Source organism: Megalopta genalis, chromosome 2, assembly GCF_051020955.1.
Source record: "Megalopta genalis isolate 19385.01 chromosome 2, iyMegGena1_principal, whole genome shotgun sequence".
NCBI lineage: Eukaryota > Metazoa > Arthropoda > Insecta > Hymenoptera > Halictidae > Megalopta > Megalopta genalis.
Genome location: NC_135014.1, coordinates 28,260,460 through 28,279,316, shown reverse-complemented (window position 1 = coordinate 28,279,316; position 18,857 = coordinate 28,260,460). Strand labels below are relative to the sequence as shown.

General features: G+C 46.6%; 1 protein-coding gene across 2 annotated transcripts in view; it reads right to left on the bottom strand.

The window, feature by feature from the left end:
• The window catches only part of LOC117229799 (uncharacterized), a 273,256-nt gene that overhangs the window by 70,329 nt on the left and 184,070 nt on the right, over window positions 1-18,857 (bottom strand). For both annotated transcript variants that reach the window (XM_033486602.2, XM_076518960.1), the window contains one exon: window positions 13,764-13,928. In XM_033486602.2, the coding sequence (XP_033342493.1) occupies window positions 13,764-13,928 (165 nt within the window). The remainder of the gene's footprint in view (window positions 1-13,763; window positions 13,929-18,857) is intronic.

Genomic DNA, 18,857 nt, shown 5'->3' with positions numbered 1-18,857 from the left:
CGGCGCGCTCGCCCGGCGACTGAAAGTAGGTCCTTTAAAGCTCCCCTTTGTGCGCGGCTGCTCTTTAAAGACCGTCGCCACCGACATTTAATCTTCCTGCTGGATGTTTATGAATCGTTTAAGAGCGAACGCGCCGCTGATCAGCTCGATTGATAGACGACAGGCCGAGAAGTCCGTCCCGGGTTCGAGCCGCGCGGACTTCTCTTCGCGCCGGCGATTAGCAGAGCGAGATTAATCGACGATTAGGGTACACGGTTCGGAGTTTCGACATTGGTTCTCGATCGCGCCGCAGAGTTTCCACTGTTCGGGGTGGCCGAGTGGTCGAACGGAACCGCGACAGAGTGGTCTTATAATTGGCAGAGAAAGTTGAGTGGCCGTTCGAGAACACTTCCGCCATCTTGAATCGCACCCTCGACTCCCACTTTCGCGTCGTATTGGCTTGTATCCGAGCTGAACGCGGTCGCCCCGCTGTTCTTTGCCTGGCCGCTGGAAAATATTTGCCGCTCGAAACGGGACCGCGTCCTTTTGTTTATTAGAAAGGGATCCTCCAGCGGCCGGCCTCGTCTTTTTAACGGAGACCGTCCGAGACCATTTCCGCGCGTCTTCGCGTCCCTCGCGGCGAATTGAAAGCACGCGTTTGACGAATCAGCAGGGCGATTCTTTAGGGCGCGTTTGTTCTCCGAATTGATGTCTATTCCATTGTTCTGTTTCTATTACCAAATTGGCAGGTTTATGTTAAGTTGTTTATGTGATGCGTTCGATTAAAAGCAGGGAAAAGGTACTTTCCGTTTCTGAAAAATCCTGGTATATTTTAACATATTATATATTATTATGTATAATAATATTATACATAATAATAATAATTATGTATAATAATATTATATATAATAATATTATGTATAATAATATCATATTATATATTATTATGATATTTAATATTTATTTAATAATATTTATCTAATTTATATAATATATTTAACATAACAATAATATAATTTAATTTACTTGTTAGGGAGTCCTTTGCGATAGAAACGGAACCGCGGGTGAAAAGAAACGTGGAAATCGTAATTATGCGTGCGTTAGATGATTAATGGATTTTGTTTGTACCAAGCCGTCTTCCGCGAACAATAAATAAAAGCAACGATCGGAAGTTCGCGGACCGCGAAGTTAAAACCGAGTTATTCTTTCCGGCGTAGAACTTTTTCTCTCTCTGGTAGACTTTATTTATTGCTCCATTACGCGCGTGTTTAATCGCGGATTAACGTTGAGTTTCGAGGGCGTAAATTGCGATGATTAAAAGCCGGTTCGGAAATTATTCGGGCCTTTGAACCGTGCCGCCTCTCCGTTCCTTTTTTTTCCCCCCCTCCTACGCGATCTTTCTGCTCGACGGGCTCTTTCCGTATAAATATCGTTTAGGAATCGCAAATGCTTGCCGCGCGGGGCAACGAGTGTTTTTCCTTTTTCGCGAATCTGAATCTCTCGCATTTCGGTCTAAAGCTTCCGCGTAATTATACGTAATCGTTCTGCGCCGACTACAGCCATTGTGTGACTCGCGCGTTGAGAAGAATTCTTCGATCTGCTGCTGTGCTTGTTCCAGAATTTATTTATTTATTTATTTATTTATTCGTGCACGGAGGGGGATGTTATCTTAACTGTCGCACGCATTTTCTTTTCGAGCGTATCGGCTCTTTTATATTATCATTTTCAATTTTATTGTCGTTCTATTATTGTAATTATTATTCTATTATTATTCTATTATTATTCTATTATGATTCTATTATTCTATTATTATTCTATTATTCTATTATTATTCTATTATTCTATTATTATTCTATTATTCTATTATTATTCTATTATGATTCTATTATTCTATTATTATTCTATTATTCTATTATTATTCTATTATTCTATTATTATTCTATTATGATTCTATTATTCTATTATTATTCTATTATTCTATTATTATTCTATTATGATTCTATTATTTTATTATTATTCTATTATGATTCTATTATTCTATTATTATTCTATTATTATTATATTATTCTATTATGATTCTATTATTCTATTACTCTATTATTATTCTATTTATTGTAATTCTATAATTATTCTATTATTATTATTTGCAGAGAAATTGAAAGGGCACTCGGCCCGTCGCTGCAAAGCAAACAAATCACACGGATTGTTCGCGGTCTCTCAAAACGACTGCACTTCCTAAAAAAAAAAAAGAAACAAAAATCCCACGGCTTTAATTAACGATTAATTCGACGCCTCTTGGTCGAGATAATTGAATTGGCCGCGACGGCGTATGGTTCACACTTTGTACACAATGTTCTCGTTACCAAAATCGATGCGAATAGTTTATACGGAGGTGTATCGGCCGTAATGAATAAAGAGATCGCAAAGCACCCGATGATTTCGACACCATGGGGCGCGATTCGACGGGGTTGGGCGCGCGCGCGCTTCGGTGCTGATTGGAGATGCAAAGACGGGAGTTCGGTTAATAAATAGCTTACGAACGGCGGACTAATGAAGATTGTTTATCGAGGCCCTGTGCTACCTCGTCTCGAATCTGGAGGACCATCGAGAGAGCGAGAGAGAGAGCGAGAGAGAGAGCGCGAGAGTCAGAGCGCGCGAGAGAGAGAGAGCGAGAGAGAGCGCGAGTGAGAGAGCGTGACTGAGAGAGCGCGAGAGACAGAGCGTGACTGAGAGAGCGCGAGAGACAGAACGCAAGAGAGAGAGAGAGAGAGCGACTGAGAGAGCGCGAGAGACAGAGCGCGAGAGAGAGCGCGAGAGACAGAGCGCGAGAGACAGAACGCGAGAGAGACAGAGACAGAGAGAGAGAGAGAGAGAGAGAGAGAGAGAGAGAGAGAGAGTCAATATCCTCGGGAAAACGGTTAACGAGATTAGAAGTCCTTGGCGATTGGATCGATATTGCCGAACACGGAGGGCCGCTCTCTCTCTCTCTCTCTCTCGCGCGCGCGTGTGTGTAACCGGTCCTCAATAATATCGGCTTCCGCAGTCCCGGTCATAGTTATCGCTGTCATTCCGACGCGGTGTCGGCCCCGGAATCGCGCGGAATGAAACCGAAAACAAAATTGCGGACTCCGCGAAATTTTCAATCGAACGCGACCGCTCGGGATAACGAAGCTCCTTCTTCCTCCCTCTCCCCGCACCCTCCGACGGCGAGCTTTTTCTCACCGGCGAAATACATAATGATTGCGACGCGGGAAAGAATACGGCGACGGTGTGGCACCCTCGGGTTCGCTCCCATAAATCATCGTTATCGCGAAGAAATATACAAGGGAACGGGCGCGCAGTCACGACCGCAAATAAATCTGCACGGCGTTTAGCCGCGGCGGGCCCCCGCGTACACGCATCCAACGTATAAACGATGCTCGTAAGTTAGGTTAATTACGGCCGTACACGGGCACGTCGCGCGATTATGCCCGCCTGCTGCCACGGGAAACGGGGAACCCGGCACGGATCGGCCCGGGAAAATGGATCAAGGTCTTTACTCCGTTCGTTCGTTCGGAACGCGACGTAATTGCCGACGATGGCCACTTTGCGATGCCGGTGGATAAAAAAAAATTTCGCACCCCGTGTTTCATTTTTGCCGAACGGTTTAACCAGCCCGCTGTGTGTGGCCAGGCTTAGTTACCTCACAAGTTCAAATTTTGGAAATATTTGGTTAATCCTTTTATATCGCAGAAATTCTAAGAAGATTCAGAATTTCGAAAGCTGGTCGAAGAGTTACCCTAGGTCGAAGTTTAAATAAATAAATTCTAGGAGTTATTGCATATTGCATACATGTTTGGATTTTCTGCATATTTTGTTTAAATACCACGCTGTCATAAAATATATAGTTTAACAATACTGTAATAGCTGTTCGAGAAGGGTACAGTAATTACTCTCGTATTGTCCCTCGGCTTGGAAACGAAAATGGTCAACTTGGGAGAAGGAGAGACGCGATTATTCGATCATTGCGACTCGTTTTCATAGTCATTGATAATCGAGTTCTATAAAAACGAGTCGCAAGGCACGAATAATCGTATCTCTCCTTCTCCCAAGTGGTCCATTTTCGATTCCAAGCTGAGGGACAATGCGAGAGAAATTACTGTATCCTTTTTGAACAGCTATTATAGTATTATTAAACTATATATTTTATGACAGTGTCGTATTTAAACAGACTTTATTCAGTCCGTGTCTCCTTCTCTCAACATTGTTCATTTTCATTCTCAAGCTGGGAGAGGGGGCGGGGGACGGGCAATGCGAGGGAAATTACAGAAATATACTTTGATATTCTTTGTTAAATTAAATAAAGAAATATTCCATAACAGCATCGTAATTAAGCGAAATACCAGCATACTTTTCAAAGAGATCGCAACAGCAATTGTTCAAGGATCGTCGAAACGAGTATACCCGAACAACACAGACCGAATCTCCGAGGAAGAACCGCGGCGATCGTAGTACCGAAGGAACGAACATTTTCCCGGGGAAGAGATCGGTAATAGAATTCGGGACCGTATCCCGCTGTCCGCAAATCCATTAGCCTAATCCGCCAGCATCCTCGATCGTCGGAACCAGGGTGGTTCAGGGTCGAATGGGTTCTCTCTACTACCCAGGAAAATCTTTCTAGGCCGTAACCAGATCGAGCACCGCCGGCAGATCGTTTTATCGGGCCGAGGAAGAACCTCGTAGCCGCTGACTCAGTCCCTCGGTTTCCCATTTTTATGCGGCGATCGTAACTCAACGGATCGGCTCGTAAAACGGCTCCATGCTGCCTGATTCGAATGTTGCGCGTCGGTTTTTATCGCTTAATGCCCGCTGGGAGGGTGGAAGCGCATCGGGCCTGATAAAACAGCTGGAGAGGGAGATAGAGATAGAGAGAGAGAGAGGGAGCGCGAGAGAGCGCGCGAGTGAGAGAGCGCGACTGAGAGAGCGCGAGAGACAGAGCGCAAGAGACAGAGCGCGAGAGACAGAGCGCTAGAGACAGAGCGCGAGAGACAGAGCGCGAGAGACAGAGCGCGAGAGACAGAGCGCGAGAGCGAGAGAGAGCGCGAGAAATCGAGAGAGAGAGAGAGAGAGAGAGAGAGAGAGAGAGAGAGAGAGAGAGCGAATAAGAGAGCGCGAGAGACAGAGCGCAAGAGACAGAGCGCGAGAGACAGAGCGCTAGAGACAGAGCGTGACTGAGAGAGAGCGAGAGACAGAGCGCGAGAGCGAGAGAGAGCGCGAGAAATCGAGAGAGAGAGAGAGAGAGAGCGAATAAGAGAGCGCGGGAGACAGAGCGTGACAGATAGACCGCGAGATCGAGAAAGAGCGCGAGAGACAGAGCGAGAGAGAGAGAGAGAGAGAGAGAGCGCGAGAGAGAGATGCTGCAGATCGGATACAATCCGCGTGAAGCGTTGCTTGGCTCGGCGTTTGCTCGGAGAACGCCGACTTCCGGTCTGCCCTCGACAGGACAGGCCGATTCCGGTCACGTATCCGTAAAACCGGCGACCAGGCTCGCGAGAACTAGATAGAAATCTAGAGAATGAGGGTCAGCGGAATTCCGAGGAGGAATTGTCCTATGGACAAGGCCCTCTCGATCCAAGATAGCCGGCCAGGCGGAAATCGGTCTTTTTCCTACCACCTTTCGATTACTATTAGCTTATTCTTGTACGCTGTTCCGAATCGTGTTCGAAAATTCGATGATTTCTAGTACAATAAATTTGCACCTCTTTGTGCCGAGTGTCTCTTTTACTTTGGAACCGGACTTACCGGACAGTGGCATGCATAATTATAGACAGAAAGTGACTTTTCCATTTTTACCGATATTTAAACAATGATATATTTGTACGTTTGTATTTACTATTATTTCTAATATTATTTTTAATATTATTTCTAATATTATTTCTTATAATATCTCTACTATTATTTTTAATATTATTTCTACACTTTTGTTCCTAATATTATTTCTAATATTTTTAATATTGTTTCTAATATTATTTTTGATATCATTTCTAATAGTATTTCTAATACTACTTTTAATATTATTTCTACTATTATCTCTAATATTGTTTCTGATATTATTTTTCATATTCTTTCTAATATTATTTTTCATATCATTTCTAATATTATTTCCAATATTATGTCTATAATATCCTAATTCCACATTTCTAATCTATCCTATACCGTAAAAATTGCCCGATCGCCGAACAAACGAAACGAACGAACAACAAAGTTACCCGACGAACCGGTTAATTAAAGCAAACAGCGCGGGCCTGCGCAAAGGGTCGACCAAATTGATTCGCGACTGATAAACATTTCTCAAGGGTGTGAAACCCCGTGTGTAGACGGGGCGGGCCCGAGGCGCTCAAACAGGTTTCTCCATAATTAAGAGAAATCGCGGATTACCACCGGCACGCCTAATGCAACGCGTCCGAGCGATATTAACGAGCGTAGCCGGGAAGTTCGGAGATTACGGCGGTGGGGCTAGAATCCACTTTAAAGTCTGCGTTCTTCGGCCGGTATCCGAGAATTATGAATTTCCTTGGCGGAGAGCGGACGGGGAGAGCGATCTCTTATTAAAAGCTCCGATTTATTTTGTGTCCGGCCAGAGCGAGCGAGCGAGAGAGAGAGAGAGAGAGAGAGAGAGAGAGGCGGTCGGCGAAGTTCGAAATCGAGCCTCGCCAAATATATATATATATATATACATATATATACACGCATAGATCCGTCTGTGTCGGGAGGGACCAGCGCGAGTTGAACGGGCTTGCACTTTCATAAACTGCATTCATAACGAGAAGTGGCCTCCTTCAGAGTCCGGCCCGGAGGCGAAGTTACGATAGGCAATAACAAACTTTCGTATTCTTACCGCGACTCGAATGAATTTCTCCCCGCGAGCCCCCCCACCCCGGGTTCATTTATATCAATTATGCCGGTCAAAGTAATTAAACGCGAGAACCGGGCGAAAAGAGACGGGGTGGCTTCGAGGCTCCGGGAGAAGGCGTCAACTTTTATTAAGAAGTTACCTATCGCGCCCCTGTATTCCTCGCACGTCCCCCGTCCGCGGGGAGACTCGCCCCTCAAACGGAGGGCCAGAGATACGAAGCGGGGAAAAAAATTTGTTTCGAGCTCTCTCTCCCACGGAATTATCTACCTCCGCCTTTTTCCTGCCGACTCTTTCGAGAATTAATGGATTCCCGCCTCGGATCCTTCGGTTATCCCGTTTAATACAACCCCTCTCTCTCTCTTTCTCTCTCGAATATTCCCGGTAATTCGCTTTAGTTCGAAACTCAGCCGGCAAAGGTACCGGAATTCATCTGTTTTCATCGAGCTGTTCTCGTCGACGCGCGAGAGACAGAGCGAGAGAGATAGAGCGCGAGAGACAAAGCGAGAGAGAAAGAGAGAGAGCGTGGGAAAGAGAGCGAGTGACAAAGCGCGACAGATAGAGCGCGAGAGACAAAGCGAGAGAGAAAGAGAGAGAGCGCGGGAAGAGTGCGAGAGACAGAGCGCGCGCGAGAGAGAGAGAGCGCGCAGAAGAGAGCGAGAGAAAGAGAGAGAGAGCGAGAGAAAGAGAGAGAGAGCGCAGAAGAGAGCGAGAGAGCGAGCGAGAGAGAGAGAGAGCGCGAGTGTACAATGCGCACGTGTACAGAGACTCCTAAAAGCTGGCCGCACGGTAAAAAAAAAGTAAAAGACGTTCGGAGCAAAGCAATCGTTTTTTGGATGCACTGAAAATTAATCTATTTCGTACCTCGAAAATTACACCGCGAGCGAACGGGTGACCGGATAGTGCATACGTAATTTAGCTTTTACGAATATTCGTATTCCCGTGATCGACGGCGTCCCGCAGGGGAATCATTCGCGAACGGGACACCCAGCGACCGTGGGCGGTTATACGGGCGCAGGGTCCCCGAGGTGCCCGAATCGTTCGGAATCGGGTTTTATTTTTAGGTTTTCATCCGAGGATATCATTGTACGAAGAGGCCTCATCCAGCGATGGCGACGAGACGATTTTTTGGAACGGCGAATGGAGCGTGAATATTTTTATTTTGTCGTGTAATAGAGCATTTGGCAAATAAGCTGCTTTTTAAATAGCGTAAATTCGTGTGGATATTGCCTTGAGGGCTCAGAAAGACTGAACTGAAAAATATCAACTGTTCTCTGGACCGACTCGGGTCTCTTATTTATATTACGTCCCCCAAAAAGGCCACGCCTGTTTTGGGGGACTCGCTGTCTTCTTTTGCCCCCGCTTAGTTTAGCGGGGGAGACAGCCATCGATGAACCCTCGCTGTAGGGGTGCGCTGGCCGTTCGGCCAGGCAGCGGTCCGCGGCCGGCGGCTTTCTCCGCGACCAGGCATGCAGTACATCTGGCAGTGATAAAAAATAAAGAAACAAAGGAATTTCCGGTTCTTGCAAACGTCAAGGACGTTTTCTCTCCGTCGACCCCTTGACATCTGCAAGCGGACAGTTTTATGGTTATTACGGTCGCCGGCCGTGTGCCGCTACATCACCCCCTTGCCAGTGATTGACCAATCGCGATACAATTCTTATTTCTACAACAAAAACAAAAACAAAAACTTGCCCTGCGACATGCCATACGACGGTATATGCGATACTCGCTACATCCCACTCTCTCACTCATTCATAATAGTATCTTATTTTTGCAATCTGCAATCTATCCGGAAACCTCACTCGTCTTCCTGAACGTGTAGTTCGCACCTCTTGTTCCGGAGCAGACACTGTCGGTTCTGACCGCGGTACCTGCATTGTTTGAGCCGCTTCATTATCAACGGCATCATTAACAACGTACGCCGGCTTTAATCTATCAATACTAACATTAACAGGTTTAGCCTTAATATTTATCACAAAGTTTTTTGGGCCCCGGGATATGACCTCGAATGGTCCATCGTACGGTGGCTCCAATAAAGTTCGTACTTTATCATTCCGGATAAACACTTTTTCACACACTGTTAAGTCTTTATATACAAAAATCCGCTGCGCATTGTGGTGACTACCTGCGGCTGGGGTGATCCCCCGGAAATGCTGACGTAGTTCCTCGGCAAAATTGGAAACGTCATACTCGCCTTCTATTTGACGCGGTGCTAGGAACTCACCAGGTAGACGCAACGTCTCCCCATACACAAGTTCTGCTGCCGTTGATTTGGTGTCCTCCTTCCAGGCTGCGCGTAAACCCAGCAATATGGTAGGAAGGACCCTCGTCCATTGAACGTCTTGGTGGCAACGAATGGCAGCCTTCAACTGTCGATGGAAACGCTCCACCATGCCGTTCGCCGCTGGGTGGTATGCTGTTGTCCTTAAATGTGTTGTCCCTGTTAACTCGTTCAAATGCTTGAACAAGGCCGATTCAAATTGTCTTCCTTGGTCGGTTGTTACTCTAAGAGGGGTCCCAAATCGAGCAATCCATCCCTCGTAGAACGCTCGTGCCACCGTTTGTGCTTCCTGATTTATCATCGGGAACGCCTCCGGCCACCGGGTATACCGGTCCACGCAGGTCAAACAATACCTATGACCTTCCGACATGGGCAACACTACAATGTCAATATGCACATGTTCGAACCTTTCCGACGGCGCAAACTTTCCGAGCGGCGAATGTACATGCCTGGACACTTTTGAACGCTGGCAAGCGACGCACGCTCGCGCCCAACGCTTACTGTCCGTTTTTATTGACGGCCATACATATCGTTCCGTCATTAATTTCGCCGTCGCCTTAATTCCGGGATGTGCAAGTCTGTGCACCGTATCGAACGCCGCGCGGCGGAATGTTCCCGTGACAAATGGCCTCGCAATGCTCGTCGACACATCACACCATACAAAACTGTTTGACCCAGGAATTCGCATTTTTCGTAGCACTAGAGCACTCGCACACTCGCCTCGCACGTAGGCCGAGAGTTCGCTATCGGTGTCTTGTGCCTTCGCCAATTCTTCGTAATCGAGAAGTTCTTCCACTTCCTCGATCCTGGATAACGCGTCGGCAATAATATTGTCTTTTCCGGCAACGTGACGGATGTCGGTAGAAAATTGACTTATAAAATCTAGGTACCGAAATTGCCTCGGCGAGCATTTTTCCGGTTTTTGGCGAAACGCAAACGTTATCGGTTTGTGATCGGTGAATATAACAAACGCACGTCCTTCCACCATATACCGAAATTGCTTAATTGCTAAATATATAGCTAATAGCTCGCGATCGTAGGCCCCGTAATTCGTCTCCGCCGCGCTGAGTTTTTTTGAAAAAAAACCTATCGGTTCCCAACCGTTCCCGGTGTCCTGCTGTAAAACCGCGCCAACCGCGAAGTCTGAGGCATCGCAGGTAAGCGCAAGGGGGGCGCCAATCTGCGGGTGCGCCAGCAAGGTGGCCTGTGCCAAGGCTCTTTTTGACTCCTCAAACGCTACTACCGCCTCTGCATTCCAATGAATCGGTGTGCGACCCTTCGCGTTACCTGACAGCAAGTTATTCATTGCTGCCTGCACCTGTGCAGCCCTAGGTATGAATCGTCTGTAAAAGTTCATCATACCTAAAAACTGCCTCAGCTGTTTGGCTGTAACCGGTTGGGGGTATTCTACGATCGCGCGCACCTTACATTCTAGAGGTTTTGTGCCCTTATGTGATACCGAATAACCTAAAAATTCTACCTCGGGTTTTCCGAACGTGCACTTGCCCGGGTTAACTACTATACCGTACGACTTCAGCCTATTAAATAAAATGTTCAAATGTTCGAGGTGTTGCGCTTCGGATTCCGACGCCACGATGATATCGTCTATATACGCGTACACGAAATCTAGTCCTCGAAGCACCTCATCGATAAATCTTTGAAAAGTCTGTGCCGCGTTGCGTAACCCGAACGGCATCCCCGGAAATTCGAACAGCCCGAATGGCGTCGTAACCGCCGTCTTAAACACATCTTCGGGCGCAACCGGAATCTGATTGTACGCACGCACTAAGTCTATTGTTGAAAACACCTTTTTTCCGAATAAGTTTTGCGCAAAGTCTTCAATATGCTTTACCGGGTACCTATCCGGAACTGTGCGGTCGTTGAGTGCCCGGTAATCTCCGCACGGTCTCCACTCGCCTGATTCCTTCTTTGGCACCACATGTAAAGGAGATGACCAGCTGCTTTCGGACGGCCTCGCAATCCCCAGCTTCACCATTTCGTCGAACTCCTTCTTCGCTGCCCTGAGTCGATCCGGTGCCAACCTCCTTGGTCTGCAATTAACCGGTTGACCTGGCGATGTCCGGATATAATGTACCGTTGTATGCTTTTTTCTGACAGTCGGGATTCCCTCTGGTCTCGTGATTTCGGGAAATTTCTGCAACAGCTCCAAGTATATGGAATCCCCCGAAACTGTTTTCACGCTGGGAATGTCGCTAGCACTTCTACCTACCGGTTGCCCGGGCACTGACAACGAAGTTATATTGTCTATCAACCGGCGATTCCGAATGTCTACCAGTAAACCATAATGGTACAAAAAGTCTACGCCGATAATTGGCTTAGATACACTGGCTACCACAAACCTCCACGTAAACTCGCGACGTAACCCAAAGTCCAACGTCAACGTGGTTGTACCAAACGTTGTAATTTCGGACCCATTTGCCGCGAACAACACATAATCCGATTTCTTCCCGGGGCCACGAATCATGGATCGTGGGTACACGCAAAGGTCGGCTCCTGTATCGACCAGGAATTGCGTTCTAGTCGTCTTGTCGGTCACAAATAGACGGCGCGGCATCGGGCTCAAGTCATCTGCCGTCATCAACGACTGCCCGGTTCGTTTCCCTGCATCGAGTTCCAATTGCACGGTGGAATACATCGATTCGCACTCGCTCCCCAACGCCAATGGTAAAAACATTTACCCTGCCTCTGTTCCGTGCGTCTTTGCGACACGGAGCGTTGACGGGGCTCCCGACGGGCAGGCGATCGGGGGCGATACCGGCGATCGAAACGCGAAGAACGTTCATTCCCAATCAACTCGTGTCGGATCGCCGCAATCTCCTGCTGGAACGACAGGCTGATTTGCGCCATTTTTAAATTTATGAGTGCCTCAAGGTCTTGAGGCGCGTTGCTCGGTGCCGCGGCTGCTGCAGTAGATGCCGACGCCTCCGCTACCTGAGTTCGGGGGCCCATCGTCTCGGCTATCGCATCTGCCAGGTCAGCCACCTTATCCATCTCCGCGTCCTTCTGGGTCGCTAAGATTACCTGCATACTATTAGGCAACCTACCCATCCACAGCGTACGCAAAACACTATCTGACACGTTGTTGCCAGCCAGTCCGCGCAAGTGTCGCAGAAATTGAGACGGCTTCCTGTCTCCAATTTCCTCCGATTCCAGCAAACGTCGCGTTTTTTGCTCTTGCGACGAACTGAGCCTTCGAATGAGTTCCGTTTTTAACCTCTGGTACTGTCCAGTATTTGGCGGGTTCATTATAATGTCGCGGACTTCCGCGGCGTACACAGGATTCAATGCTCCTAACACATACCCGAATTTTGTGGCTTCGGTCGTAATACCCGATGCCTCGAAGCTGCGTTCGACCATCCCAAACCACATTTCTGGGTCCGACGCACAGAATTCGGGCATCCGAACGGCCACTCGCGACACAGATGCTTCCGCGGACGCGCCTCGCGGGTACGACGCACCCTCGTTAGGGGTAGCCATTACTAACTTTACTGTATCTGTTTATCAAAGTACCTTATACACCGTTATTCGTGCGATCACGTCGGGGTCACCAATTGAGGGCTCAGAAAGACTGAACTGAAAAATATCAACTGTTCTCTGGACCGACTCGGGTCTCTTATTTATATTACGTCCCCCAAAAAGGCCACGCCTGTTTTGGGGGACTCGCTGTCTTCTTTTGCCCCCGCTTAGTTTAGCGGGGGAGACAGCCATCGATGAACCCTCGCTGTAGGGGTGCGCTGGCCGTTCGGCCAGGCAGCGGTCCGCGGCCGGCGGCTTTCTCCGCGACCAGGCATGCAGTACATCTGGCAGTGATAAAAAATAAAGAAACAAAGGAATTTCCGGTTCTTGCAAACGTCAAGGACGTTTTCTCTCCGTCGACCCCTTGACATCTGCAAGCGGACAGTTTTATGGTTATTACGGTCGCCGGCCGTGTGCCGCTACAGCCTAATCGAATGCATTTGAAATGCAGATATCGAATACATTCGTAATTGCTGCCTCAAACAAAGTTTATTTGCCAAATTCTGTGTTGTAAAAGTCGATAGAAATTTTCGCAGTTTGTGGATTTAAAAAATTTGGAAAATATAATCTTCTCTGGCATTGAATGCATGCGGGATTTGAGCGCTTTAAATATCATATGAACTATTTAACCGTTTGCACTCGAAGTGCACAAATCTGCAAACTGTAAATCTAAAATAATTTTTTCTGATTTATCGAGCATTTATCGCGTATTTCCACTTTATATGACAAAGTGCATTTTATTGCATACGAAATCGTGTCTTGGAGCGACTCATACAACAGTTACACTTTCTAACCCTTTGCACTCGAAGCCATTTCAACTGTAAATCTAAGATAATTTTTTCCGACTTATCGAGCATTTATCGCGTATTTCCACTTTATAAGACAAAGTGCATTTCATTGCATACGAAATTGAGTCTCGCAGTAATTCGTACAACAGTTACACTTCCAATAATTTTGTCAATTTCTAACTTAAAAATCATGTTGGAACGCGACGCGACAATTTCACCGGTGCCTCGGAGATCGCAATTGTCGCAGGTGCAACGAAGAAAATGATCGAGTATATGTACTCACGCGAACACTGACGCGGCTCGTCGGTCGCGTCGCCGCAGTCGTCGATGACGTTGCACACCTTGTTCAGGGCGATGCAGCGTCCGTTGCCGCACGGGAACTCGCTCTGCCGGCAGGAAAGCACCGTCGTCGCCATGAGAACGCAGACGAAGACCGGCCAATGAGTGTCTGGAACCAAACAAAGCCAAATCAGAACACATTTCAGCCGGAACTCCATCGAGAACCCTAATCACACCGCCTCCCCCCCTCAATTCCCCACGATGCGACGTCTTCTCGATCTCGCTCGCCGAAATCATTGAAATGTACCTGCTGAGTTATTTATGGTATTTTAACTTAGAAACAATAATTATAGAAAATATAATATATTAAAAAAATAATATATTAATAAAAATAGAATATAATTATAGAGAAATTTCGCGAGTCGGCGAGGAACGCCAGTTATTTTCTAAAATAATTATATAATAATATTCTATATTATTATATAATATTATATAATATAATTTCTATATTATTATATAATATAGAATAATCATATAATATTATATAATATAATTTCTATATTATTATATAATATAGAATAATTATATAATATTATTATTATTATTATAATATTATAAATGGATCTTTGTTCTGCGAAGAACGTAGATTTCCCGGCTGATATCGATCTGGCACGAAGGATCTTCCTTCGGGATACGTAGACGGAACGCGAACCGGGGCTGCCGATATTATTTTCGAAAATTATTATATATTAATATATTTATATAATATTATTATATAACAATATAGAAATTATATTATATAATATTATATAATTATTCTATATTATATAATATTATATAATATAATTTCTATATTGTTATATAATAATATTATATAAATATATTAATATAATAATTTTCGAAAATAATATCGGTAGCCCCGGTTCGCGTTCCGTCTACGTATCCCGAAGGAAGATCCTTCGTGCCAGATCGATATCAGCCGGGGAATCTACGTTCTTCGCAGAACAAAGATCCATTTCCGCAAAGTCGAAAGATCGCGGTCGAAAGTCTGTTCGGCTTCGGTTACGTCGGAGTTGCAGATATATTTATCCGGCGGTTAGTGGACCGTTCCGATTGTTTATTAAAAGTTCCCGCCGGTCCCGATGCAAATGAGGATCCGAGGCATAAATCTGTAACGAAGGTAGTTTCAGATCGGCCTGCAGAAGTTCCCCTTGTTTTTCGCAGCGGCGCGTCTCGCCGCGGCCGACAGATTCGCGAGATGTTTACGCCGGGCGAAACACGCGAGAAACCATTCAAATCTTCGCCGGACGATCGCGGAGCCCGTTATTTACGCAAGCAGGCGAGATTCGGCCGTCGCCCCGGAAGCAAACAACGCATCCGTCTTCATAGTTCCGCGCGGGAAAACGATGCGGAATTTATCATTCCGCCGCAGGTTCCCGTCCGACGAGCGACCCCCTCTGTCTCGAATCGCGGATTGATTTGACCCGTTTCCAGTATTTGCTCGGAGGCCCCGTCGGCCGCGGAAGAAGAATAAGATAAACGGGCTCCGTTCTTTGATTGATGGCGAGATGGATTCCCCCGGCGCGTTATCCTCCGACGGATTCGAACGCGCGGCGCGCTAGGAAATCGCTTTCTCGCCGCAGCGCCGTTCGCCGCGGTAAACGCGTTTTCTTCTTCTTCTTGTTCCAATTAATTTTTCACGGTTTCCGATCCGACGCCGTTTCGGATCAGAGATAAACCGTTTTGGGGGGTGGGATACTAGCGGGAACTTTATCAATGCTGGATTTATGGACCGTTGGAAGCAGCTGTTTTATATTTAGCTTGCGAAAATAACGACGAGACATTTGTTCCGATTTTATTGGCATTTTATTCTGATATTTACAGGGTGCCCCGAAATTGTGGTACTTGAGGGAAACGAGGGGTTACTGAGGTCGTTTGAAGCAACTTTTTACTTAGCGAGAGTGCAATCCGCGGCTTTGACAAGGTTATGTCAAGGTCTGTCAAGCTTTATCAAGCTCTGTCAAGGTCTGTCAAGGTCTGTTAAGGTCTGTCAAGGTTCCTGAGATCATTCAAAGCAACTTTTTCCTCTGCGAGAATGCAATTCGCGGCTTTGTCTAGGTTATACCAAGGTCTGTCAAGCTTTATCAAGGTCTATCAAGGTCTGTCAAGGTCTGTCAAGGTCTGTCAAGGCCTGTCAAGCTTTATCAAGGTCTGTCAAGGTCTGTCAAGGCCTGTCAAGCTTTATCAAGGTCTGTCAAGGTCTGTCAAGGTCTGTCAAGCTTTATCAAGGTCTGTCAAGGTCTGTCAAGGTCTGTCAAGCTTTATCAAGGTCTGTCAAGGTCTGTCAAGGTTCCTCAGGTCATTCGAAGCAACTTTCTACGAATTATAATGAAGAAATGCCGACCAACAAGAGGCGAGTTCAGCTCTCTATACATTTCCCAAACATGTCGCAAAATATATTGCCAAAATATTAATAATCGGTCTTCACGAAGACCGATTTAATTCTCAATTTAATTACCCTATTAACAGCTCAAAGTGCCTCGTTCACGTCTCTCGCCGGCGAAAACGACTCGTTCGAATCGCCCGGCCCCGGAGATTCCGATTTTTCTTCGAACGCTTCGCCGTACCTCTTCGTTTTCCAACGCTCGCCGGCCATTTTCCACGGGAAATTTCAATCGACGAATTTTTCCGGGAAATATGAACGAGAAAATATCGTTTCCTCCGCGCCGAAACCTCGTCGATTTCGCCGAAGCGAAACCAAAAAGGGGCGAGGATCGGGAGACCTCGGCGGCGCGCGGGGATTCTTTTTTCTCCGCTGGGGAAAGCTTTATCGAAGAAAAGAAAAAGAAGGAAAGCCCGTGTTTTCTTTAGCGCGGCGGTCGAAATTCCAGCGGAAAATTACCAGGAAAAAAAAAGGAGGAAGAGAAGAGTCGGCCGGATGGCTCAGGAGAAGTGGGTCACGGGAGAAGGGTGAGAGAGGGTTGTTTCGTGGAATAAGAAAGAGAAAGAGTAGTCGAAAGGGCAAGAATCGATAAGGTGCGGATATCGAGGCACGTCCTCTCGATTTCCGGCAACGTCTGAAAACCGTCGACGACGTCGTTCGACCGGCTAGGTCCGACGTATATATATATATATATATATATATGTTATATATATGTATGTATATATGTATATATATGTTATATATATGTATATATATATATATATATATATATATATATATATATATATATATATATAACATCGGATAGCGTTATCCGCAGAGAAGCTCGATTCCACCCCTTTCGGAAGACAGCTCCTATCGGAGCCCTCCGGTCACGTATCTGGTGTTCCGCGATCCACGACGTACGACCCCGTCAAATTAATTCCCCAGGCAGCTCGTTACACACCCTTACGATCCGAAATCTAGGTCGCGCATCTCCGCCCTTATCTGCCGCCCCGTCCCTTTGCCTCGGCGGCGCTCTTCGAGAATGGTCCGATGTGCCGCGAAATAAATTGCAAGCGTGGGAGATGAAAATGTTCGACGGAAACCGGAAACGGAGCACAGTGCGCGCCCAGTTACTGTGCTGCGGTGCACCTCGATTCTCGGGCAATGTTATGGACTTTATATTCATCGAATAAGACGCGGAGGCTCTTCGAAATAGTCCGATGTGCCGCGAAACAAATTGCAAGCGTGGGAGATGAAAATGTTCGACGAGAACTGGAAACGAAGCACAGCGCGCCCAGTTACTGTACTAAGGTGCACCTCGATTACTGTGCGGTGACCCTGTCACTGCGGCTTTCGTTTCTCTCTTCGTTCTTCTCGGGCAATTATGGACTTTATATTCATCGAATAAGACACGCAGGGCTCTTCGAAATAGTCCGATGTGCCGCGAAATAAATTGCACGCGTGGGAGACGAAAATATTCGACGAGAACTGGAAACGAAGCACAGCACGCCCAGTTACTGTGCTTTATTTATTTATTTATTTATCTTATTTATTTTTATTTTTTTATTTATATCATTTATTTTATTTGTAACACCTATTCACCTAATACCTATTCAGTACCTATTCGCCGCGCAAAAACCGGTTCGAGACGCACTTTACGAAAGCAGTAATTTCAGCGGAAACAGAACGTACGTAAGATTGAACACGCGATCGGTGAAATAAGAGGTATTTCCCGCGATCGGAGCGTGACTTTCCGAAACCCGTTTGCTTTCCCAGGAAGATTGCCAGAAGTAAATAGCAGGAGAGCCATAGACGTCGAAGCTCGAACGAGCCATAGACCCCGGGGATTTTCATTTTTACTGTTCGTTTTTTGAAATTCGAGGAGCTCGTACCCGGCGGCAGAGGAGGGGGGGGGGGGGGGATCGGACGGAACAAACCCGACGGAAATTTAACTTTAAGCATCGGACGGGCGCGGAAATTTTAATGCAAAGTCGCCGTAAGTACCTGAAACGTCGTGACGGCGGAGAGAAGATCGAAAAGAAAAGACGTTTTCTGGACGTCTCGAGGACGCTTTCGCGCGTTCCTCCCCCCTGCCTCCCCCGCCGCTTAAACTTATCCGTCCGAGAGTAGCCGAGAAAGTAGAATCGCGTTTCTCTTCTCTCTCTCTCTCTCTCGACTTCGTTTTTCCGTCTTACCCGGCTTTCGGGTCACGTAATTTCCCTTCTTTCGCGGGGAAAACAACGTCTCGGGAGCTTTTCGAAACCGCCAGGAATATCACGCGATCCCCGAATCATACTTGAACCGCGCGGACTTCGTGCGTTTGTCTTCGGAATTGGCAAGCGAACAGAGAACAAGAATTTAACCCTTTCGATAAGATGCCTTCGGCCTTCCATAAGATGCCACCGAGGTACTACGGGCCACTAAAGTGGCCCTCCATAAAATGCGACTGAGGTACTACGGGTCACTATAGTGGCCCTCCATAAGTTCGATCGTTTGTAGCGAATAAAGTCAGTGCTTACTGCAGAAAGATAATTCACCTTATTTTTCTCTCCACAAGGGATAAATAGATATGCCTTTATTTTTTTTTCAATTTTGTTTAACTTTATTTGGATTAACCCTTTTGCTACGGGCGGTTTCTCCGCTGCAGTACCCCCGCAACGATCGGCGTCT